Here is a 25,925-nt window from a genome sequence, read left to right as displayed (position 1 = left end):
AGTACAGGAGGTGCAAAGTCCATATGTAGAACTATGAATATGAAATCAAGGAAACAAGACTGCACTCACCAATGGCAACAGAGCTTTATTGCAGCATTCCAGGTAACAAAAGCAGGTGGATGGAGGGAGGCGGGGGACGTCCCCCGCCTCCCTCCATCCACCTGCTTTTGTTACCTGGAATGCTGAAATAAAGCTCCGTTGCCATTGGTGAGTGCAGTCTTGTTTCCTTGATTTCATAGAGGTGTAACAAGTGCATCTTGATAGAATATGATATTGGGCAGTAAGGCTTCTATACAGGCTTCAGATATGTACATTTACAAACATGTAATTAAAAAAAAAAACAGCGTGGAGAATATTTATTAAATGGGTTATCCAGGAATAGAGTAACAGAGCAAATTTCTTCCAAAACAACACCACACCTGTGCTCAGGTTGTGTGTGGTATTGCAACTTGGCTCTATTCACTTTAATGGAACCGAGCTGCAATATCAAACACAACCTGAGAACAGGTATAGTGCTTTTTTTTAATTACCTTTGTTTTTCTAATCCTGGATAACCCTTTTAATAAATATTATCCACAATGGACTAACTTATGTTCCTGGGGTGGAGCCTATTGGAAAAAAAAACTTGTTTCCCGGGATTCCTCCAGTTGGGATTTCTAAGAATAAAGTGTAAATAGCAGTGAGGAACATGTTGACTTTTTTTTTGTAGTTGAGTCCATTTGTAGATATGTGGCGGATTTGTATCAAATGGGTGTGGATTCTGTAAAAAAAAAGGGCATGGTTTAAATGTTTTGCCATGCGCCAAGTTAAGCGCACTGTCACATTCTAAAAGTTAGTCAGTTTAAAAGTGGTCTAAACTTAGACTAGACAGTCTAAGCTTATCTCACGTTTTTAAACAGGCTGAGCAGTTATACTCTTAGACTGCTTAGTCAACAAGTTTACACTCTTTAAGAACTAGAATATATATGTTTTAAGCCCGCAGGGCTGTATTTTTGTGAGGGGCGGAAGTAATTATCGCCTCCTGCATTTCCAGGTGGGGCTTATTGGGAACAGGTGGGGGACGTGTGTATATAACTCCTCCCTCTCCTACAGGGGCTTGCCCTCTATAGGGCATGCCCTCTATAGGCGTGCCCTCATTACGCGGTTATGGCACAACTCAGACCACTATACTAGGGTTAGATCTTTGTATAGGAATTTAGGATACATTTCCTGTCACTAGTACATGGATGGAGCCTGAACACAAATATATATATATATATATATATATATATATATATATATACCAACAATAAATCGTACAGCACTCACGGGTTCAAGTGAAAAAAACACAACGGTGTTTATTTAAACCATGTTCGGATGCAACGTTTCAGTGGTATCCACCACCTTTTTCAAGGTGATTTTTTTCACTTGAACCCGTGAGTGTTGTTGGATTTATTGTTGGAATCTATGGATGCGGTCTGCGACTGGGACCGTGGTTTTTACTATTGCACCCGGACTACTACCTAGAGACTTACAGTGGTTGTGCTGTTCTCCGCCATTTGGGAATATATATATATATATATATATATATATATATATACATACAGAGAGAGAGATTTACTTTGTACGTCCTTTCATTACTTAATTTTGTGCCTGATATTAGTACATATTCTCCCCACTTGGAATAATAAAATAGTTTGTGTACTGTACTGTATTTAAGAATGAACAAGTGGCATGACAATATAGTAGTATGGCTTCTTATCATAATTCATGGGTTTTGTGAGCAGATCCAAGTGCGGCAAACATGGAATATAGTCTACTGATAAAGCTTAGCTTGTTAGCTGGAAAAAAGGTCACTGTTCGCATACTTCACACAGCTGAAAGATGCTTTTGCATGAATGCAAGCCTTATTGTAGACTTTTCATTATATTTTTTCTTAACTTTTCTATTGTAACCAGCATCAAAAGGAGTAAAAAGTAGGAGCTGCTCTTTTCTTTTTTTCTACATATGTATTGTTTAAAAAAAAGAAGAAGACGAAAAAAAAAAGTCATCTGTAATTACCATTTTGCAGAATGAATTCCTGTAGGGTTTGTTCTCTCACTATTAGTAAAAGAGATAAGTTGAAATGTATTAAAATTTCACTGTACAACTGGGAGTTTATGCTCACTGTAAGCATGTTAATGTTTTTCCATTGCCCTAGTGTTTGTGTTTAACCAAGGCATTATGTCCAACAGGGAGAGCATTATAGGATAAATCTATGTGTAAAAGAAGCATTCTTTAGAGAACATAATGAAGAATATATTTCTGTTCCTATTTAGGGACCTGTTAAAGCTATCTAGTCTTTTCCAAGACCTGCGTCTCTAGGTGCTAAAATTTAAATCTCATTTCTGTTCTTTCCTTATCATAATATTTGAACAATTATTGTTCACATAAAGCAGATATTTCATAGTGATGGCATAGAGCACTACAGTTGCACATCACCATTGTGCAGTTAAGAAGGTTAAGTAGCTATCGGTGTAGTTTGTTAACGGAACAACCAATCAAATGATGCTTTGTGTAGACATCTGCATGGCGTATAGCTCAGTGGTTGTGATCTGCACTGGGGCACAGTGTGTTAATATTCCTCAAATATCAGATAAAAGTGACAAAACTTGTTTAAAGCTTATTTATTGGAGAATTACTTTAAGAGCCTGTGTCGCTAGGATTTTGTGGTCAAATGTCCTTCAGAGGCACAAGGTAACTGTTGTCCTTCATTCCAAGAAAAGGCCTAGATAACGTACATTCCTTAGAAAACACACAAGGACAGAGATTTAGTTAGCTGTGAAACCCTGAGCCCTTCTGCAAAGTCTGAAAACAAACATTAGTAAGAAGAATATTTTATTATTGTCTAAAACAATTATCATTCTAGAAAAAAAAAAACTTCTACATCGGGTATTGTGATACTTTAGAATTACAAATACAAATATGTAATCATGTGAGAGTGAAGAACTATGAATATTTACAAGATGGGCGGGTGTACAATAGCTGAGCAAAAAGGACATAGGCAGGGGAGCTGGGCAAGCCGGCTCCCGCCTCCATTGTGCAGAGGAGGTAATTTGCATACTAGCAACAGGGGCTGAGATATATCTCAGAGATGGCTGGATCAATTTACATCATTTTACTCAGGTTCACTCACACTATAACCCAATGCAATGGGTTTAGTTACCCTTTAGGAAAAATCATCTGTGACTATTAAGAGAAGGATGGCTGCCATTTCTTTTTTCTATCTTAAAAGGTACCCATTCTTTAAAAAAAAAAAAAAAAAAAAAAAATTCGGATATATCATAGCAATATCAGAAGTTTTGATTCATGGGGTCCCCCCAATTATAAAAAGAAGCAGCTAAGCTTATAGGCTTTCTGAGGACATTCCCTAAATGCATACACCACTTGCGATGGTCTCCGAGAACAGCCAAACAGTGACATGGAGGCACAAACAATTGCTTCTGCCTATTTGTTTTAGCAATTGGTGGGATCTTTAAGAGAAGCAGATATTATGATGAATTATATTCATGTGAGGACTCTGCCTCTGCAGACCATATATGTTTGTAGGGAAGGGAAGGTGGAGGGAGAAGCTGCAAAGAGACGCTGCTGCTGTGACTTTACCCCAATGCTCAATTCACATAAAAAATGCTTAGTAATGCTTTATAATGTCCTCCATGCTGCTGCTGTTTTTGAAGGTGTGCTGCAGAGAAATTGAAGAGTAGGATCTCCTCTTTTCTGTGTGTGCTGTGTATGAGACACATAATAGCAGCTAGTCTATACCCACTCTGTAGCTGAGCCCTGGGAAAACTGTAATTTAAAGGTGAAGATTGTAGACAAGAAAACTACTAATTGGATTTAAGTCATAAAATGCTGAATATAAGTCACACATATGACAGCTTAAATTCACCTAAAATGATAGTTCCACTTTATTTCTTTACCAAATGTAAAAAGAAATAAATAGGAACAATATATTCTATTTCATTTGATTAATTTGTTAATAACCGAAAAGTGGGAGTTACCGTATTTTTTGCCGTATAAGACGCACTTTTTCTTCCCCAAAACTGGGGGGGAAAAGTTGGTGCGTCTTATACGGTGAATACACACCTATCGGGTTGGTCCCCGCGGCCATCAATGTCCGGGACCCGCGGCTAATACAGGACATCACCGATCGCGGTGATGCCCTGTATCAACCCTTTAGACGCGGCGATCAAAGCTGACTGCCGCGTCTGAAGCGAAAGTCGGGCTGTTCGGAAATTGCGGCATCCCGAACAGCTTACAGGACACTGGGAAGGACCTTACCTGCCTCCTCGGTGTCTGCTCCATCCCGGGATCCCCTGCATGGCGGCGCTCTCCTTCCATGTCATCACGTCGTCGCGCACGCCTTCCCGTCATCCAATAGGAGCGGCGTACGTAGCGACATGATGACGGCGACGTGATGACGGCGACGGAGAGCGTGGATCCCGGGGAAGAAGACATCCGGAGCGTTGGGGACACCCCGGGGACACGGCAACAGCGATGGAGCGACATCCAGGGCAGCGGTGACGGGTCCGGAGCGGCGGGGACACTTGAGTACTACCTCCTATCCAGTGGTCTTCAACCTACAGACCTCCAGATGTAGTTTTGCAACATCTGGAGATCCGCAGGTTGAACATCACTGTTGGGTGCAGAATCTTTTTTTTCTAGATTTTGCACCTTTAAAATTGGGTGCGTCTTATATGCCGGTGCGTCCTATAGGGCGAAAAATACGGTATATGAAAAACCCATTTGCTGCAGGATCAGACCACAGAGGTTTGTTTTGTAGTCTAAAACTATTGATACCCATAGGTTTTCATAAGAGTTGTCTGCAGAATATGGTAAGAGATTTTTATTATTGTGATATTGGTTATTTTAGAGGCATTAGCACAGAAGACAAATTATTGGTCCAGGCTGGCATAGCCTTTAAATAAGTTCTAAAAAAATGGTCTACCACTGCTGATTTTAGTATCTACCATCTCAGGTGTATAATGGAACTACCAAACCCTTGGGATTTTAACACAGTTGTCTTTGGTGCTGCTGTTTTTAGTTTGGACAAGTTTTATTTAATATTGGTTGCTTTGAATGATGGGTAATGAAAATGCATGTAACTATTAAACAACCCATAGTAAGCTGGTATATACAGTATAGTGACTGAAGAGAGAATATGAGAATATTAGTACACTTGAAAAAATGTGTGCACTTGAGTAAACTAGCTGTGATACATTATAAATGCCCTATTGTATTGCCACTGTATCTCATATGTGGATTCATCTTCGCTAATACAATTTGAAAAGCTGCTAATATACTTACATTTCTCAGCGGCATTCCGGAAATGTGTTGCTAATACAATAGATTTGGACACTGTTCTGGTAAAGCACCACATATCCAGCAGATGTCATTTTGCTGTTTGCAGACGCAGTCACATTGGGGATCTCAAACCTTTGTGACTCAGAGTATCATTACTTATTAGGATACTTTGGGCTTAGTGTGAGACCTTCAGCCTCACCAAATGAATATGTATGTATTTATGAGGTAAATAATTCATAATGTGTGTAGCTTTGCTATTTTGCTATGCATATCTTATGCAGACTGTAGGGCATTACAGAATCAATATGCAATGCTATGTGATTGTGATACAAACCATTTTTGGAATATACTAGAAATGTTAGTGCAAAACTCTGGTCTTATTGATCTGTCAAAAGCAATAACTTGTCTAATAGGAAGACTTATTTATATGTAACTAAAAGTGTCATCAGTGCTTGCTCATGATCTGTGCCTTGTATTACTGTACAGACCCTTTAATGTGATACCACCTAAGCTGCAATACCCAGCATAGCCTCCAAATAAGTGTGGTGCTGTTTTTTTGAGAAAATAAAAACAAAAAAGCAGACCTTTTCTAATCTCATATAAACCCCTTTAACATGAACTACAAATTACGCAGGAACTAAAAAAAAAAAAAAAAGCTTCACATGGTTTCCAATATCTTTTTGTATATTTTCAGCCCAGCTTTTTAGGAATCTATCAAACTCAGTTTTGTTTACTTAGCAGTGCTACATACTAGATTCTTCCTGTTGTGATCTTGTGTTGGTGGTGTAGTTGGCAATGACACTTCACATGCTTTAAAGTCCAAACTTGGCTTTCTTTAATTCAGAAATAAACAGTAGCAGTAACGTTGTTCAGGCATTCTGAGCATAATACAGAAAATAAAATAATACAGAAAATAAAATCTAACTAAGCCTAAGAAGGTTTCCGAACCTATGCCTTCCTTGGTGTTCTGCAGCATCCAAATGGTCAGACCTCTCACACCAGGCTCATGTGGCTTTCATGTTTCTCTAAGTGACTGTATACTTCTAAAACACTTGGCAAACCCAACTTTCCTGAGATATACATTGACTTCCATATTCCTGTGGCCTCATATTTCCAGAGCAGGGCACTTTTACTCATCTAGCAGTGAAAGCCAGGTGCTGCACAGAGATCACGGGGGGGGGGGGGGGTCCTATCGGCGGGACCCCACAATCAGACATCTTATTCCCTGTCCTTTGGATAGGGGATAAGATGTCTAGGGGCGGAGTACCCCTTTAATATATATAAAGCCAAGGTCAGGATCGTCAAACCTGACAAAGATCCCAGCCCAGGATCATAGTAACATAGTTCATAAGGTTGAAAAATGACCAGAGTCCATCAAGTTCAACCTATAACCCTAATGAGTTGATCCAGAGGAAGGCAAAAAACCCTCCTACTAGAGGTAAAAATTCCTTCCCGACTCCAAATATGGCAGTCAGAATAAATCCCTGGATCAACATTTTGTCCCTATAAATCTACATAACTAGCGATGTTATTATTCTCCAAAAATGCATCCAGACCCTTTTAAATTATTTTACAGAGTTCCCCATGACCACCTCCTCAGGCAGAGAATTCCATAGTCTCACTGCTCTTACAGTAAAGAACCCCCGTCTGTGCTAGTGTAGAAACCTTCTTTCCTCTAAACGTAGAGGATGCCCCCTTGTTATAGATACAGTCCTGGGTATAAATAGATCATGGGAGAGATCTCTGTACTGTCCCCTGATATATTTATACATAGTTATTAGGTCTCCCCTAAGCCTTCTTTTTTCTAAACTAAATATCCCTAATTCTGATAATCTTTCTGGGTACTGTAATCCTCCCATTCCCAGTATTACCATGGTTGCCCACCTTTGAACCTTCTCCAGCTCCACTATATCTTTCTTATACACTGGTGCCCACTACTGTACACAGTATTCTATGTGTGGTCTGACTAGTGATTTGTACAGTGGTATAATTATTTCCTTGTCGTGGGCATCTATGCCCCTATTGATGCACCCCAAGATTTTATTTGCCTTGGCAGCAGCTGCCCGACACTGGCCACTACAGATAAATTTACTGTTAACTATGACTTTCAAGTCCTTTTCCATGTCAGTCGTCCCAAGTGTGCTCCCATTTAATACATAATCCCAGCCTGGATTTTTCCTCCCCATCTGCATTACCTTACATTTATCAGTGTTGAACCTCATCTGCCACTTCCCAGCCCAAACCTCCAACCTATCCATATCCATTTGTTATAGTGCACTGTCCTCTATAGTGTTTACCGCTTTACACAGTTTAGTATCATCTGCAAAGATTGCTACTTTACAACCCCTCTACAGATCGCAGCCCAGGATGACTCTTTTATGTGGTCATATACAAACATTTAGCAGTGGAGACTGCTACTTGAATGAACTTCCAACACCCCCCAGACAGAGCAGAGTAATTAAGGAGTTTGTGGTGTTTCCAATAGTGGTAGAAGGCAAGCCTGATGAAGCCATGTGATGCACTGGGCTCTGGTTCTACTGGGAAACCTTGGATTCATGGTGATGTATGTCCTACCTGCTTAAACATTCTAGGCAGTGATATTCCATAATAACAGGGGCCTCTTTGAACAATATAATAGGCCCTGCCACATTGCGAAGAATTCTGTCAGGAAAATATCAAACCGTTCAAGGTGTTGACTTGGTTTCCCAACTCCCCCGATCTCAGTCCCTTTGAGCATTTATGGAATGCTCTAAATAATAAGTTCTATTTATAGAGTCTGTTTATAGGCCTTCAAGTGGTAAAAATGTATCTGCTATGCCCAAGATAGGTGATTATTTGATCAGTGGGGGTCCAAACACTGAGACCTTAACCTATCATGAAAATGTAGATCTCCTGTCCACCAAGGAAATGGAGCAGTACACGTATACATGACTACCACCCAACTCACGTTTTCTGCTAATGCCAAATATAGCCGAGTATAATGCTTTCAAAGTCCCATAAGTGGTAAATGTATAGTGGTTGAGCATGCATATTACCACACCATTCACTTTGTGGTATGAGGGACACTGCCATACCTTAAAGGGGTACTCCGCTGCTCAGCTGTTCCAAATGCTTAGCAGCGGAGTACCTCTTTAAGACAAGTTCATTGACTCCCTTGAAACTGCCACTGGGTACCTGATCCAGGATGAACTATATCACCCTTCTGATAACTGACCGATCTGAGTGCAGGGTGCAAATAAATATTCTTTAAAAATAACAGATACATTATACGTAAACATTCGGAAATGTGACCTTTCATGGTTGTCTGGTTTTGTAAACATGGCAGATAAGAACAGAAATATTAGGTATGCTGATTGGTTTCTTTGTAAACAAAAAGAGACAACGAAGCGCAGTGCGGGCTCGGAGTGACCCAACAAAGGGTTAACACGCAGCGGCAGCCTGTCGCTTTGTAGCCGTTCGGTGGTACAGCAGCACAATTAATTACAGAGTTCATTAATTAGTGAACATATTAAAGAAAGACACCATTACTGACAAGTGCAGACATGATATATCATCAAGTCAATAAACTATTGAACATGAAACTGGACCTTTCAGCAAGATCGCCTTTCTTCCTCACTGTTAACCTACAGACACATATATTATTCCTGCTTCATCAGCAGATGTCGTTGGTAATATATTTCATATTACTATTTCCGTTAATCAGGGATACATACTTATATAGCTGGGAAAATGAACCATCGAACAGTTTACATGATGGAGGGGGTCTGCTGGAACTACGAGTATGACGCCCCCTTATAGTCCATGCTAGCGACTGGTCTTAAACATAGGATATGTAAAACAGTGCTAGGATGAGAAGTTAGATCAGTGTGTGCCTGAATAAAGATAGCAAACAAACAGGGATGGTGAGCATAACCTCCATTTTTTCTTGTAGTCTGCAGTATGGGTAGGGTCACACGTGCCATATTTTGCTGCATTTTTGCTGCTGTGGATTTTCCTACCTATTGAAGTCAATCTACGCAGCTGATTTTGCTACCCATTGACTTCAATGGGTAGGAAAATAAGCAGCAGCAAATACGCTGCAAAATACGGCACTTGTGACCCTACCCAATGGCAGATTTATGACAGTTTAATACCCTGTGATTGTAGACAGATTATTACCGCCATAGCATGAACTTTAAAGGGATATTTCTGGACTTTGAAAGTTGATGGCTTGTCCTTTGGATACTAGATCAGCGGGGGTCCGACTGATTAGCTGTTGTAAGATGTTGCGATGTTCATACCAGCTCCACAGCCTCTTCAGTATTTACTAGTGTCCATCCAAAGTGAATGGAACAACACTTCACTACTCAATGTACAGCGAGTGCAAGTACACGCAGCAGTAAACATTGAGGAGGCTGCAGCACTTGCTTAAGCACCATAGCCTATACAAACTGCTGATCGGCTGGGGTACCGGGAGTCAGAACCGGCTGATCAGATATGAATGGCCTATCCTAGTGTCCTAATGTTCTTCAAACTGTGTGCCACCAGCTGTTGCAAAACTACAACTCCCAGAACGCCCGGACACCCATAGGCTGACCGGTCACACTGGGAGTTGTAGTTTTGCAACAGCTGGAGACACTCTGTTTGGAAAACAATGGCCTATCCAGTGGAATCTCAAATAAACCTCTTTCATATACTAATACAGTACATGCAAAATGACAACCTTCACCTATAGAATGAAATTGCTGAAAATGAAATCCTCCGTTCATCCCTTGCAATAACCTCACAGTGAAAATACATTTTTATGCACATTTCAATAAGGCAATGCCTTATGCACACCTGAAGTTACCTATACCTGGCTGCTGTTTCCAGACCCTCGGTTTTCCTTATATATAATATTAGTAGTGCCGACCTGATACTTTTTCTGAGCTTAGTGCCTTATGCACACTGACATATTATGGCTCCGTACAATCTTTGGAGCTGTAAGAATATGTTCACTCGCTGTAGATTTTCCATTTGGAAAATCCAGTGTATAACAGAACCAGCATAGTGTATTGTGAAGAATATTTCTATAACGTGACGCCACATAGAAGCACTGAATGGCTACAGCTCCTTTGTACATCCATAGAGTCTACATGCATATATTACCAATCATTGCTGCTTATCTGTAATACCCAAATAGAGCCGCTATATAATGAATTCCCCCATGCAATCATTAGCTTGTTTTAGTGAAATATATTTGTAGAATTTTACTTGCAAGACTAGGTTCACATTGCTGTTGTGCTGCAACCCATTCTGGGTCCATTCAGCTCTTCTCTTTCTTCCCAAAATGGGTTGGAGCACAACTGACACCATCGGATCACAAAGGATCCAGGTTGGATCCAGAATGGACTCCTTTGGGGATCTGGTAGTTTTGCATGCACTATTTTTTTGTCTGTTTTTTTTTTTTTTGAGCTGAACCCTCTCAAAGATGGTTACGTGGTTACGTGCTGCAGAATACTCGTAGTGACTAAGTACTGCATTGGTACTACCATCTATCTATGATCAGTGTATGGCTTCTTAAGATATTCTTAGGTGACCTTTTCATTCAGTTTATCTTATCTAATGGTATTACAGATGCTAGAAGCTAAGTGTCTCTGTCTTTTAAGCCATAAAGTACAGTAGAGTTGCATCGGAAATGAACTTTTTCCATCTTTTGTGTCCCTTCAAACACTGTGGTTGCACTGTGTTTTCCATAAGCCACAATAACTCATGCATATTGTAAGAGCATAAATAGTCAAATGGACAACTCGATCGATGAACCTCTTTTCCTTTCTTCTTTTTTTCTCTGCAGGCCATCCGATGTACACTTGTAAATTGCACTTGTGAATGTTTCCAGCCTGGGAAGATTAATCTGAGAACCTGTGACCAATGTAAACATGGCTGGGTGGCACATGGTAAGAAATGTTACATCATCTATCTATCTATCTATCTATCTATCTATCTATCTCATATCTATCTATCTATCTCATATCTATCTATCTATCTCATATCTATCTATCTCATATCTATCTATCTATCTATCTCATATCTATCTATCTCATATCTATCTATCTATCTATCTATCTCATATCTATATCATATCTATCTATCTCAAATATATCTATCTATCTTTCTCATATGTATCTATCTATCTCATATATATATCTATCTCATATCTATCTATCCCATATCTATCTCATATCTATTTATATATCTATCTCATATCTATCTATCTATCTATCTATCTCATATCTATCTATCTTTCTATTGCATATCTGTCTATTTCATATCTATATATCTATCTCCTATCTCTCTATCTATCTATCTATCTATCTATCTATATCCTATCTATATATCTTCTATCTATCTGTCTATCTCATATCTATATATCTATTTGTCTATCTATCTATCTATCTATCTATCTCATATCTATCTATCCCATATCTATCTATATATCTAGCTATCTGTCTATCTATATATTGCTGTTGCTATCTGTCTATCTATATATCTGTCTATCTATATATCTAGCTATCTGTCTATCTATCTATCTATCTCATATCTATCAATCTATCTATCTATCCCATATCTATCTATCTATCTATCTATCTCATATCTATCTATCTATCTCATATCTATCTATCTCATATCTATCTATCTATCTCATATCTATCTATCTCATATCTATCTATATATCTATCTATCTCATATCTATCTATCTCATATACATCCATCACATATCTATCTATCTCATATCTATCTATATATCTCATATCTATCTATCTCATATCTATCTATCTCATATCTATCTATCTATCTCATATCTATCTATATATCTATCTATCTCATATCTATCTATCTCATATCTATCTATCTCATATCTATCTATCTATCTATCTCATATCTATCTATCTATCTATCTATCTATCTCATATCTATCTATCTTTCTATTGCATATCTGTCTATTTCATATCTATATATCTATCTCCTATCTCTCTATCTATCTATCTATCTATCTATATCCTATCTATATATCTTCTATCTATCTGTCTATCTCATATCTATATATCTATTTGTCTATCTATCTATCTATCTCATATCTATCTATCCCATATCTATCTATATATCTAGCTATCTGTCTATCTATATATTGCTGTTGCTATCTGTCTATCTATATATCTGTCTATCTATATATCTAGCTATCTGTCTATCTATCTATCTATCTCATATCTATCAATCTATCTATCTATCCCATATCTATCTATCTATCTATCTATCTATCTCATATCTATCTATCTATCTCATATCTATCTATCTCATATCTATCTATCTATCTCATATCTATCTATCTCATATCTATCTATATATCTATCTATCTCATATCTATCTATCTCATATACATCCATCACATATCTATCTATCTCATATCTATCTATATATCTCATATCTATCTATCTCATATCTATCTATCTCATATCTATCTATCTATCTCATATCTATCTATATATCTATCTATCTCATATCTATCTATCTCATATCTATCTATCTCATATCTATCTATCTATCTCATATCTATCTATATATCTATCTATCTCATATCTATCTATCTCATATCTATCTATCTCATATCTATCTATCTCATATCTATCTATCTATCTACCTATCTATCTCATATCTATCTATCTATCTCATATCTATCTATCTATCTATCTCTCTCATATCTATCTATCTATCTATCTATCTACCTATCTATCTCATATCTATCTATCTATCTCATATCTATCTATCTATCTATCTATCTATCTATCTCATATCTATCTATCTCATATCTATCTATCTATCTATCTAGACAATAGCAAATATGATGCAGCACTCCACAGGTTGCGAAAACAAAGGTGGTTTTATTCCATCATGTGCATAGACAACGTTTCACCAGCCTCACGCTGGCTTTTTCAGCGTGAGGCTGATGAAACGTTGTCTATGCACATGATGGAATAAAACCACCTTTGTTTTCGCAACCTGTGGAGTGCTGCATCATATTTGCTATTGTCTGGATTAAGGAACCGGCGGACCCAGGTTCCAGCTATGCGGGCACCCCTCATCTCACTTTTCTTCTGGACATTGGTTGTGCCGTTTTTATTCACATTGTATCTATCTATCTATCTATCTATCTATCTATCTATCTCATATCTATCTATCTATCTATCTATCTCTAAGTTCATTCCCTGTGCATTCCAAATAAAATGTGATTTGTTCAACATCTCATCCAAACTAGTGCCAGTGGGAATCTCAATACACAGAGGAAGTTTTCTATGTCTCTATTGAAAACATTGATCCATCATTTGCAGTCATTGCTATAAAAATATGACACTGCCAAGGTCATGATAATGATAGGGAGGTAATCTGAGTCAGATAGATATGTCATGTGATGCGATTCAACATTGCCTTTGTAGAATGCAGTAAAGAAATCTCTTTCAGATTGTTCCACGAATTGTGATTTGACACTTCGCACTGACCTCCAAAACCAAGGGGTCTCAAAAAGGGAGCAAGGTGTGGTAGGGGAGGCCAGTTAGGGGATGTTAGAAGCCTGCTGAAGAGATGTCTTAAGAGTATGTTTAATCTGGATTTTGGGTATAAGTCTGAAGGTTTGGGGTATCGCAGTCCAGAGAACTGGTGCAGCACGAGTAAAGTCTTGATACATTAGTGAGGGGTTCGGATTATAGAAGATGTTAGTGTTAGATCAGTAGCGCAGCACAGAGCTGGTGTAGGATGGTAGACAGAGATGAGAAAGGAGATGTAGGGAGGTGCAGCATTGTGGAGAGCTTTGTGTGTGAGACTGAGGATTTTGTACTGTATTCTGGACTGAATTGGTAACCAGTGTAGTGACTGACACATGTGGAGGCATCGGTGTAACGGCTGGAAAAGATAAGGAAGATGACTACTCAGTTTTCTCACTGTATACTTATGTTCTCGTAGCTTATTTAAGACTAGAAAGAGTTGAGGATTATCACACTGTCCCCTCCAGAAGGCAGAGATAGTACTGGCTCTAGCTGCCCTTGTGATGGGATTCATAGCTAAGGAGAGAGAAAGCAGGATAAAACCAGAAAGTCACGGCTATTACACAGTCTGCATAATGCTGGTTCACCTAAAATCATAGGCATATGGTGGCACATTCGGGCCATATAGAAGTCAATTGCAGCTGTATTAGAGCTCGCTGTAAATCAGATACTTTTACAGCCATAATAGAGTTCTGTGCATTGGCCCTTGTAAAATACAGACCGTAACACTCTTACTTGCTCATATTGTTTCAGAATTGATATTGTATCTTGCGTACTACTGAACAATAGATAAATAGATAGATAGATAGATAGATAGGTAGATATGATGATCAGGTATGTGGTGTCAGTAAGCCAATCTTCAGACTGTGACTCCTCTCTATTTTGGTACATTTCCACTGCCTCCTTAAACTGAATCTAACTCAAGGAGAGATAGATGGATGGATGGATGGATGGATAGATAAATATATAGATAGACAAATAGATAGTTAGATGAAATGTGATACAATTCTTTCAGTAGCACTGCAGTCAGGCAGGTCTAGAAAAGGCATCTACCACCACTTGCCAATTAAAACGCCCGAAGTATGTAAACGTTTTATCAATTCTGGTAGTCACTCGAAGAGACATGGAATGCAGACATCCCATATGTAGATTTTCTAAACAATGCTCTTTTCCTAATGACTTGCTGCACCTAGCTTACTAGCAGCGTCCTGATACCTGTCAGATTCTTGCATTTGATGGCTCAGTGAGACAGGTCGGGGGAGCATTTCATCTGCCATGCAGTACTGATACGCTTCTAAATGAGTGTCTGAGGACCGCGATATGCTTGCTTTGAGACCCTGACCTCCGTTTGTTTTTTATTAAATACCTCTAAAAAGAAGTTAAAAAAAAAACAGTCAGCTTATTAAATCACAACACAATAGCAACTGAATGTTAAAAAGCACTCAATCGAATCAGATTACTATTCTGCACCTCTTTCATTCAGCAGATCAGTTTGGAATGACTCTCTGAATACAAATAACAAGTCCCTGCTGCAATAATTACACCATTTCCTTGCCTTGTCATTAATTAATTTCTGTTAAACCGTATTGATGGAAAGTTACTTCGAAAAAAGGAGACAGCTTTTATAGAATATGGACCCACTTTAATGGAATCTATGGGCTGGGAACCTATGTAAGGTTTGGGTTTATTGACATCCTTGTATGTAATTACGAGTTGTCAAATAGACCGATATGACTCGAGATAACAGACTGAAAACTGTTCTGTTTAGAGCTGAGGTCTCCAACCTCCAAACCACTTTGGCCAGTGCTATTGAGACATACTATGTACTGAAAAGGAGAAAGTCTATAACATATAGGACAAAGCCATATGACTCTTACCAAGTGATACGTCTGAATAAACACTGATTTAGAGGCAAACTTTTAGTAGAAATATAACTACTTCAAGAGATATCGCTGACTTCGTAAATATCCATAATAGTACTGTAAAAACAGGCCTGCTACTCTCTCAAATTTAATTATCTTTGGGTAGGGTCACACTGGGCAAGTTTACAATTATTTCATAAAAACCGCCAACTACCTCACAGCCTGGTGTTAAAGGGGTATTCCAGGAAAAAACTTTTTTATATATATATATATATATATATATATATATATATATATATATATATATACTGGCTCCAGAAATTTAAACAGATTTGTAAATTACTTCTATTAAAAAATCTTAATCCTTTCAGTACTTATGAGATTCTGAAGCTAAGGTTGTTCTTTTCTGTCTAAGTGCTCTCTGATGACACGTGTCTCGGGAAACGCCCAGTTTAGAAGCAAATCCCCATAGCAAACCTCTTCTAAACTGGGCGGTTCCCGAGACACGTGTCATCAGAGAGCACTTAGACAGAAAAGAACAACCTTAACTTCAGAAGCTCATAAGTACTGAAAGGATTAAGATTTTTTAATAGAAGTAATTTACAAATCTGTTTAACTTTCTGCAGCCAGTTGATATATATAAAAAAGTTTTTTCCTGGATAACCCCTTAACGACGGAGGATGCGACCCTGCATCACATGGCGTCGGTCCCGGCGCTCATAAACAGCCGGGACCCGCGGCTAATACCGCATATCAAAGCTGACCGCTGCTTCTAAAGTGAAAGTGAAAGTATCCCGGCTAGTCAGTCGGGCTGTTCGGGACCGCCGCAGTGAAATAACGGCATCCCATACAGCTTACAGGACACCGGGAGGGCCCTTACCTGCCTCCTCGGTGTCCAATCGACAAATGACTACTCCGTGCCTGAGATCCAGGCAGGAGCAGTCAAGCCCCGATAACACTGATCACAGGCGTGTTAATACACGCCAGTGATCAGCATGGGACCTATAACACTGCAAAAAAAAGTTTAAAAAAAGTGTTAATAAAGGTCATTTAACCCCTTCCCTAATAAAAGTTTGAATCACCCCTCTTTTCCCATAAAAAAAATAAAACAGTGTAAATAAAAATAAAAATAAACATATGTGGTATCGCCGCGTGCGTAAATGTCCGAACTATAAAAATATATAATTAATTAAACTGCACGGTCAATGGCGTATGCGCAAAAAAATTCCAAAGTCCAAAAAAGCGTATTTTGGTCACTTTTTATACCATTAAAAAATAAATAAAAAGTGATCAAAAAGTCAGATCAAAACAAAAATCATACCAATAAAAACTTAAGATCACGGCGCAAAAATTGAGTCCTCACACCGCCCTGTATGGGGAAAAATGTAAAAGTTATAGGGGTCAGAAGATGACATTTTTAAACGTATAAATTTTCCTGCATGTAGATATGATTTTTTCCAGAAGTACGACAAAATCAAACCTATATAAGTAAGGTATCATTTTTACCGTATGAATCTACAGGATAATGATAAGGTGTCACTTTTACCGAAATATGCACTGCGTAGAAACCGAATCCCCCAAAAGTTACAAAATTGCGTTTTTTTCTTCGATTTTGTCGCACAATTATTTTTTTTTTCTGTTTCGCCGTGAATTTTTGGGTACAATTACTAATATCACTGCAAAGTAGAATTGGTGGCGCAAAAAATAAGCCATAATATGGATTTTTAGGTGGAAAATTGAAAGGGTTATGATTTTTAAAAGGTAAGGAGGAAAAAACGAAAGTGCCAAAACGGAAAAACCCTGAGTCCTTAAGGGGTTAAAGTGTGTTATTTTAGAACAAAAGCCTGAGCATGAAATGATGATTTCACAGAACCATATTTTCAATATATTCATTGACACTTTATACCAAAGTGCCATTTTTTAGAACAGATATGCACTCAATCTTCAAAGTTTACCCGGTGCTTGTCATTTCCTAAATTGTAATCATAGACCACACATGTGCCAAGATTTTCTTGTGCCAGCAACAGCAAATATTAATGGGTGCATGGCCGCCGTATGTTTACAAATAATGGAATGAATTATATTCATTATGTTTGAGTAATTTTTCTGGAGCTGTTAAATATTGCCTGGGTATTTTCCAGATGAAAAACCTGAACAAGTATTATTATTTCTAAATATGTAGATAAGTGTCATTGGGATGGACTAGGCTTGATCACCGAGGGTGAGGTTTCTGTAGGTAGATTGAATGTAAGATGTTGCTGGCCTATTTTTACATTTACATGTGAGCCATGTTTAGTATCGCTTTGTTTCCCATTCCCCAGATCTGTGACCCATCTCTCTTAAACTAAGTCTAATGTTGAACATTTAGCAGCTTTGAATAATCTACAAACTAATTAGTCAAGCGCCTGCGAGACTCTTGAGGTTGTGAGAAATCCCTAATGTGCACATGGGGAGCTTCTCCTTAGAAGAAAAGGGAGTCCCCAGGCTGGGTGAGATTAACCCTTCATACTTTGCATGCGTGATCGCTGCAAGCAAAGGCTGTCAAGCATTCCATCATATACAGTATATACTGTCTTGGTCTCTGGCAGATTCGTTGTCTGACAAGAACCGTGTCAGCACAAAAGGCTGTCGTAGGATCAGAGGAGACAGGAACAGGTGTCACATAGGCTGTCAAAACTGAAAAGTAAAAAAAAGAGAGAGATTAGGGTGAAGGCGAGAAAGACAGACAATATTAATGCTGTCACTTTTATGTTGCAGCTTTGCGTTATTATCTTGAGGTGCTGAGTGCGCAGTTGCCTCAAAGAAAAGTAGACTGTAGACAAGGGGGAAACACGAGCGTTATTAACTGAAGAGGCAGTGTGTCAAAGCTGGAGAGGGTTCAAAGTTTTGTCTGAAAAAAAAAATTAGACAGCCATGTCTATGAACAAACTGCGGTTCTGCTGTCGGCTACATAAACAGAGTAGCCGTCTAAAATGTACTGCTTGGAAACAGATCACAGAGCTCGAAAATAATAATGAAAGATGTCATTGAGACCTTTTTCCGCTTTATTTTAATTACATTTAATTTGTATGCAATACTTTTTGGTAGAGTTTTTTTTAGTGGACAACATTCTGAAAAAAGCAGCTTGACTTCATCTTTAGGTTTGAAAGTAATACATTGCACATTAGTGTTGCGATTACAAAACTTCTATTTCAGCCTTTTCAATGACAGGAATTTGAAGAGTTTTAACACTTGGTTGGGCCTACAAATCAAGGTGCATAGTAGCAACCATGGCTCCATATTCAGCATATGCTTAGTTATGAGTTTAAATGGGCACTGTCAGATTCAAAAACTTTTTATGTGTTGTACATCTTGGAAAAACTTTAACCTTTCTAATATATGTCATAAAAAATCTTTATCTCCATTTTATAGAAATCATGGCTTATAAAAAAAAGACCACTAGAGGTCTCCATACCATCCAGAACATAACCCTGTTCTGAATGGTATGCTGCTGCAAAGACTGGGACAAAAGTTCAGGAATTGAGGGTGGGACGAGAACGCCTCTGTGCTCACTCCTGTCCTATGAAAATTTTAACCATGACACAGGCCATTTATTTTTTAAGGGTTTTAGGTTGGATATTTAACCGAAACAAAGCACAAGGAAAACAAATATCAACTGGGCACAATAGGGTTAGCCAGCCTGCAAAATGTATGGTCAGTTCACTTGATAGGCTATAAATGTTAGATCGGGGGAGGGGTCCGACATCTGGTACCCCTGCTGATTAGTTCTATGAAGGGTCAGCAGCGTTTGTGTGAGTTTCCATATTTAATGTTCACTTGCGTTCATCTTTTTATCACCATACTATATGTAGCAGTGGTGCAAGGTACTTCAAAATTCCCCCATTTATTTGAATAGGACAGCGCTGTAGTTCCTTGCATCACCACTACAAATAATTATGTGTTGCATGGGTCCATCAACCTTGAGGAGACTGCCTTTAACCAACTGATCGGCAGGGGTGTTAAGAGTTAGACCTCTTTCGATTTAATATTGCTAGCCTATCCAGAGAACTAGTTTTTACCTGCTGAATAGCCCCTTTAATACGTAACTTTCTTTTTATGATAGTCTCCATTTACTGTTAGCTGCTTGAATGCAGTTGAGCTCTTTGCCATAAGAACTGAGCTATAATCAGTGGCTGTAGCTTAAAGTGCCATGGTCAGTAGACAGCATCACTTAAGATATAGATATCTTACAATACCTAGGATGCTAAGCACAGAGCCTAGGCCAGTTTTAGTGGAGCACGGGGAAGATTCATCAAACCTTGTGCAAAGGAATGGTGGAGCAGTTAACCAGATTGTTTGTTTTATTAATAACCAGATTGCTTGTTTTATTAATATCCAGATTGCTTGTTTTATTTTTACAAAAGAACCCTTAAAAATGAAATCTGTAATCTGATTGGTTGCTAATGCAAACCTGATCTTGGTGTTAAACTAAAGACACCAAGATCAGGTGTGGTCATCACTTCTAGGACAAATTGCACAGTGCTTCCAGAAGATATAGGTTTTGCACTCACAAATAGGAAGCATCTATAAGAGTCTTTTATTTAAAGTGTTTTCTAATAAAACACTTGAATTATATTGTCTGCCCGAAAACAGTCTGAAATTGAGCTTCTGTTTCATCAGGGGCTCCGTTGCTGTTATGTTTCCCCATCAGGGAATTATTTTGTTGCATCTCTACTTGTTTAGATTGGCTGCTATGTATGAGCACAAGCCCAGCACTGCTCACTAGTAGATCAACATGGGAAAAGTCTAATTTTTTGTACAGAAACAATATTATAAACTACAAACTACTACCATTACAAAAAGTTAGCTTAGGATCCTCTCTTACCAGCTTTAATAAAGGAGGAGTCCTGGAACTCTCACTTCAGTGCCTCCTATATTTATTATCATGTACAGTTGAAACCAGAAGTCTACATGCACTATATAAAAAGACATATGCATCTGACAGGAAACCTGAATAAACATTACCCGTTTTAGGTCAATTAGTATTACCAAAATGATTTATATTTGCCAAATGCCAGAATAATGAGAGAGAGAGAACATTTTTAAGGCATTTTATTACTTTCAGCAATGTCAAAAGTTTACATACACTAGGGTTACTATGCCTTTAAACAATTTGGAACAGCCCATAAGATGATGTCATGTCTTTGGAAGCTTCTGATTCTGATTATTGGTAACATCTGAGTTAATTAGAGACACACCTGTGGATGTATTTTAATGCACACCAGAAATACACTGCTTCTGTTTGTAACATCATGGGAAAGTCTAAAAAAATCAGCCAAGATATCAGGAAGAGAAATGTGTCTGTTCATCTGTACAAACAACTATACGCAAGAACAAACAAGATGGGAATGTCCAGCCATCATATCGCTCAGGAAGGAGACGGGTTCTGTGTCTTAGAGATGAACGTGCTTTGGTCTGACGTGCATATCAACCCAAAAGCAAAAGACCTTGTGAAGATGCTGGCAGAAGCTGGTAAGATTGTGTCATTATCCACAGTGAAACAAGTACTGTATCAACATGGGCTGAAAGGCCACTCTGCCAGGAAGAAGCCATTACTCCAAAAGAAATATTTAAAAGCCAGATTAATTAATGTTTGCAAATGCACACAGAAACAAAGACCTACATTTTTGGAGACATGGCCTGTGGTCTGACGAAACTAAAATTAAACTGTTTGGCCATAATGACCATTGTTATGTTTGGAGGAAAAAAAGGGAGAAGCTTGGAAGTCTAAGAACACCATCCCAACTGTGAAACACAGGGGTGGCAGCATCATGTTGTGGGGTTGTTTTGCTGCAGGAGGGACTGGTGCACTTCACAAAATAGATGGCATCATGAGGAAAGAAGATTATGTGGCAATACTGAAGCAACATCTCAAGACATCAGCCAGGAAGTTAAAGCTTGGGCGGAAATTGGTCTTCAAAATGGACAATGACCCAAAGCATACTGCCAAACAGGTTACAAAGTGAGTGGCCATCACAAAGCCCCGATCTCAAACTTTTGACTTTGCAGAAAGGAATAAAAATGCCTTAAAAAATTCTCTCTCTCATTATTTTGGCATTTGGCAAATATAAATAATTTTGGTAATCCTTTTTGAACTAAAAAAGGTAAGGTTTATTCTGATTTCATGTTAGATACTGAGAAAAACATGCATCATGTGTCTTTTTATATAGTGTATATAAAACTTCTGGTTTCAGCTGTAAATAATAATAACTGCTTAACTTTCTGATAGTATGTATAATATGTAAAATGTATAATGGCTTCTTTATGTTAGCTTTAAAGCTTGTTTTTATCGTAAGTAATGTATTTAAAGAAAAAGTGAAACAATGAAGGTTAAAATAGCACTATTTTCTTTTATTATAACTATGTACCATAATCTCTCCTGTTTGATTCAAGTTAGTTTTAGACCTGTTAAATAATAAAAAAAAATTGTAGTTTATTTGATATATTTAATATATATAATCTAACTAAGCTTCATCTTAAACATTTTTTCAGATAAACGCAAATGAGGCAATGAACACCTTAAAAAATGATCTTTTTTTTTCTTTTGCATAAGACTGTCTCTGAATTTTATACATTCACTTCCCTTTAGCCGTTGGCATCTTTTGAGTTTGACATCCCTGAATTAAGCAAAGGCCCAGGGCAAATGGCCCTCTAAAACTGGCCTTGGCTCTCTATGGAAAGCCTGTTAACATTATCTTGTCCTCAGAGCAAGCATGGATGTTTTCATTACATTCCTCTCTCCAAAGCCCTCCAGTGCTTTTCAAAATGTATTCCACTTCCATTTTACCTGATCTCAAGACCTGTGACATGTCTGTGTTCTGTACCATCTGTTCAACACACTTTTGCTTGATTTGAAGATGTCTTGTAATGCAAGGCTGTGTTAACTACAATCCCCTCAGTTCTGCTCAATGCTCGAGGCAGCAAGATCACAAGAGCCCCTAATGAAACACTTGTCATCTCCTTTAACCAAACCTTACTTAGTCCTGCTGTTCTCAGCTCAGCTGAACACAAGCTCACATAAACCCAGTCATTTATATTCAATTTCTTTTTCTTAATCCATTTTTTCTCTAACTGACTTTGTATGTATGCTTCTTTTCGAACTATGAAAAGCATAACTTTAACAAAATTAACCTGTTTATTTTCCCACCAAAATTGGCAGCCCCGAAGACCCAAGCCTAACTCTAAAGTTCTTTGAAACCTCAGGATTTTATAGTTGGATGGTCTGAGAAAAAATAAACATATAAAAAGTGTATTTTGAACACTCACCGAGTGTTTTTCAGCAGAAATTTCTGTCACGCTTAAGCTTGCCATAGGCGGTGCCGGCCTTAAACTGGTCAAGTAAACAAAATTTCTTTAAATGGGGCAAAATTGTAAAGAGGCTTAGCATAGTTGATCCATAAATACCACAACTAATTACTGTTACACATGAAAACAAATTAGCTTAAAGGAGTTCATGTTCACTTTAAAATATTCTTCAGTTTACATATAGTAGAGGCTGTATACAGTCGATTAGTATTACTGAAAGCTGCCACCAATTGGGCTGTTTTTATTATTATTCAAGGTTTTGATTTTTCCAAGGTCACAGAAGTATGCTTTAATTTTTAACAGGCCACCCATTTTTACTAAGCTTGGAATAGTCTCAAAACCTTGTTCTGGAAGGTCACATTGCATTCATCCTGTATACCTTATGTCGCACATGATACCAAAGATTTTAGCTCAAGACCTATTTATTTAATATTAAATCATCAAGTATATGTCTAATCTGTAGTGGATATGAACCAATGACATAGCTATGAGAGATGCTGATGTAGCAGTTGTTCCAACTGGGTCCCTTCTACTGGGGCATTTGTAGACATCAATAGTACATAAAAAGATTATAGCCCTATGTAGCAAAATAATTAGTCAAGTGTACATTGATGTCATCATGCTATAAAAAGCTTGCTACATAGTGAATGATAGTTCATTTGGATCATATACTTAATGAAATAATCACATATGACACAATGCTAATTTGTTATGTGTCTGTTCACTTCCTATTGACTTTCATGGTGAAAAAATGGAAACATAAACATTATCGGCGCACACACTTTTATAATGATGGAAAAGGAATTGAGAATATTCATTTTGTACAACTCATATACGCATGTTCTACGAAAAAAGGCACCCTTACCCCTGAACAAAATAAAAATAAAAAACACAACACAAGTGTGAACGTAGCCTTAGGAGGTGACTTAGCCCTTCCTTTCCAACATCTTTTAAATACACCCTGTCTCCACAGAGAATAACCAGAAGCAGCCGTATGTACATAAATACCACTAAAAAACCTCTGGTTCACAGTCTGACTAGAAAGCCAATATGTTCTTGACGTTCAACCAAAACAAACCTTACAAACTCACCAGTTGAAAAACTACGAAATAAGCACTTTAAATTTAGAATTTGCCGCAGCTGTGTATGTCATTCTTGTGTAACACAAGGACCCTTTTCAGTCCATTTCCTCCAAAATGTCAGCTTCTTTACTCTGCAAAGTATGTGGTTTTAAGATTCATTAAGTCCCCCTCGCTCGACATGTAATTGCTCCTTGCTCAGTGACTGTACACATTCAGACTTGGGGCACTCACATAGTTTTGGCTGGTAAAAGTGATGCTCACAGCTGGAGTGCTTATCAGATAAACATTCATTTTAACCAGTAACACGTCTTGTAATGATCTGTAGTTTATGGGTCGGCAGATATAAAGATTGTGGTGTTAACTGGTTGGATAAATAAAACCAGAGAAGACCTTCTAAATCACAGTGGTCTGTATTATAATTGCTAATAAGGAGAGAGTGTAGTAGAACTGTACCAGTGCTTCTCCACTACTTGGTTAAATCATGCTTTGGATTATACACTTTTTGCTACTATGATTTTCCTAACAAGTTTGCAATCAGGTCATTTAAGAACCACTAACGGTCTCATGCGGCTTCCTATTAGTTATAGAGCAGTCAGCATACTCACATAGCTCACAACGGCAAGATATGTCATTGATGTCCAATTGGTGGGTTACAAACAATGTGACCTCATAAACACTAGAATTGAGACTGTATGGTTCCCTCTTTTAGTTAATGGCCAACCTGGTGGAAAACGTTTCAAAAAACAGAACTGCCAACAAAATGATATTGCAGCTGTATTTAGGATCCATAAGAACATGTTGCATGAAAAATTTGTGCTATGCTGACGCTATACTGTTCAAGATGTGGCACAGTGCTTTCCCAGTTCCGGGGTCATTTAGCTTTAGTGATTGGTTCTAGCCACAGTGGTTGACTTTTTCCTTGCAATATTCCATCAATGTTTGCGTTAAGGATCCCTTTAGGGAATTCTAGTGAAAAAATTGTGCTGTAATAAGTTGTATAGCTTGATAGAGGACTTGTGACTTGAAAACCTTGTCCAATCACCCTCAAAGCAAGATTAAACATTGTATGTTACACAAAAGTGCTGTCTTAAATGGAGCAATTCCCATATAATTGTCATGGGCCAACATTGGACCTTTTAGAGGGGTACTCCGGTGGAAAACTTTTTTTTTTTTTAGATCAACTGGTGCCAGAAAGTTAAACAGATTTGTAAATTACTTCTATTAAAAAAATATTAGTCCTTCCAGTACTTATTAGCTGCTGAATACTACAGAGGAAATTATTTTCTTTTTGGAACACAGAGCTGTCTGCTGAATCACGAGCACAATGCTCTCGGCTGACATCTCTGTCCATTTTAGGAACTGTCCAGAGTAGGAGAAAATCCCCATAGCAAACATTTGCTGCTCTGATCAGTTCCTAAAATGGACAGAGATGTCAGCAGAGAGCACTGTGCTCGTGATATCAGCAGAGAGAACTGTGTTTCAAAAAGAAAAGAATTTCCTTTGTACTATTCAGCAGCTAATAGGTACTGGAAGGATTAAGATTTTTAAATAGAAGTAATTTACAATTTTTTACAAAAAGTTTTCCACCGGAGTACCCCTTTAAAGCACACTAGACATTCAATAAAATACAGTGTAGGTTTCTAGAAATGTATCATTGTAGTTTTATTAAATTCGGCTACGAAAAATTGCTCTGGTAATTTCCTGATTAGCCTCATACTTAAGATATATATATATATATATATATATATATATATATATATA

At 37.9% G+C, this 25,925-nt stretch overlaps 1 protein-coding gene across 5 annotated transcripts in view; it reads left to right on the top strand.

The window, feature by feature from the left end:
* BNC2 (basonuclin 2) overlaps positions 1-25,925 on the top strand; it is a 634,266-nt gene that overhangs the window by 503,515 nt on the left and 104,826 nt on the right. For all 5 annotated transcript variants that reach the window (XR_008843921.1, XM_056519647.1, XM_056519639.1 and 2 more), the window contains one exon: positions 11,135-11,237. Coding sequence is in view for 4 of the 5 variants with exons in the window: in XM_056519647.1 (XP_056375622.1) it covers positions 11,135-11,237 (103 nt within the window). In the remaining variant the exon portion in view is untranslated. The remainder of the gene's footprint in view (positions 1-11,134; positions 11,238-25,925) is intronic.

The sequence above is a fragment of the Hyla sarda genome, chromosome 1, assembly GCF_029499605.1.
Source record: "Hyla sarda isolate aHylSar1 chromosome 1, aHylSar1.hap1, whole genome shotgun sequence".
Classification (NCBI taxonomy): Eukaryota; Metazoa; Chordata; class Amphibia; order Anura; family Hylidae; genus Hyla; species Hyla sarda.
This window is presented reverse-complemented; position numbering and strand designations above follow the sequence as displayed.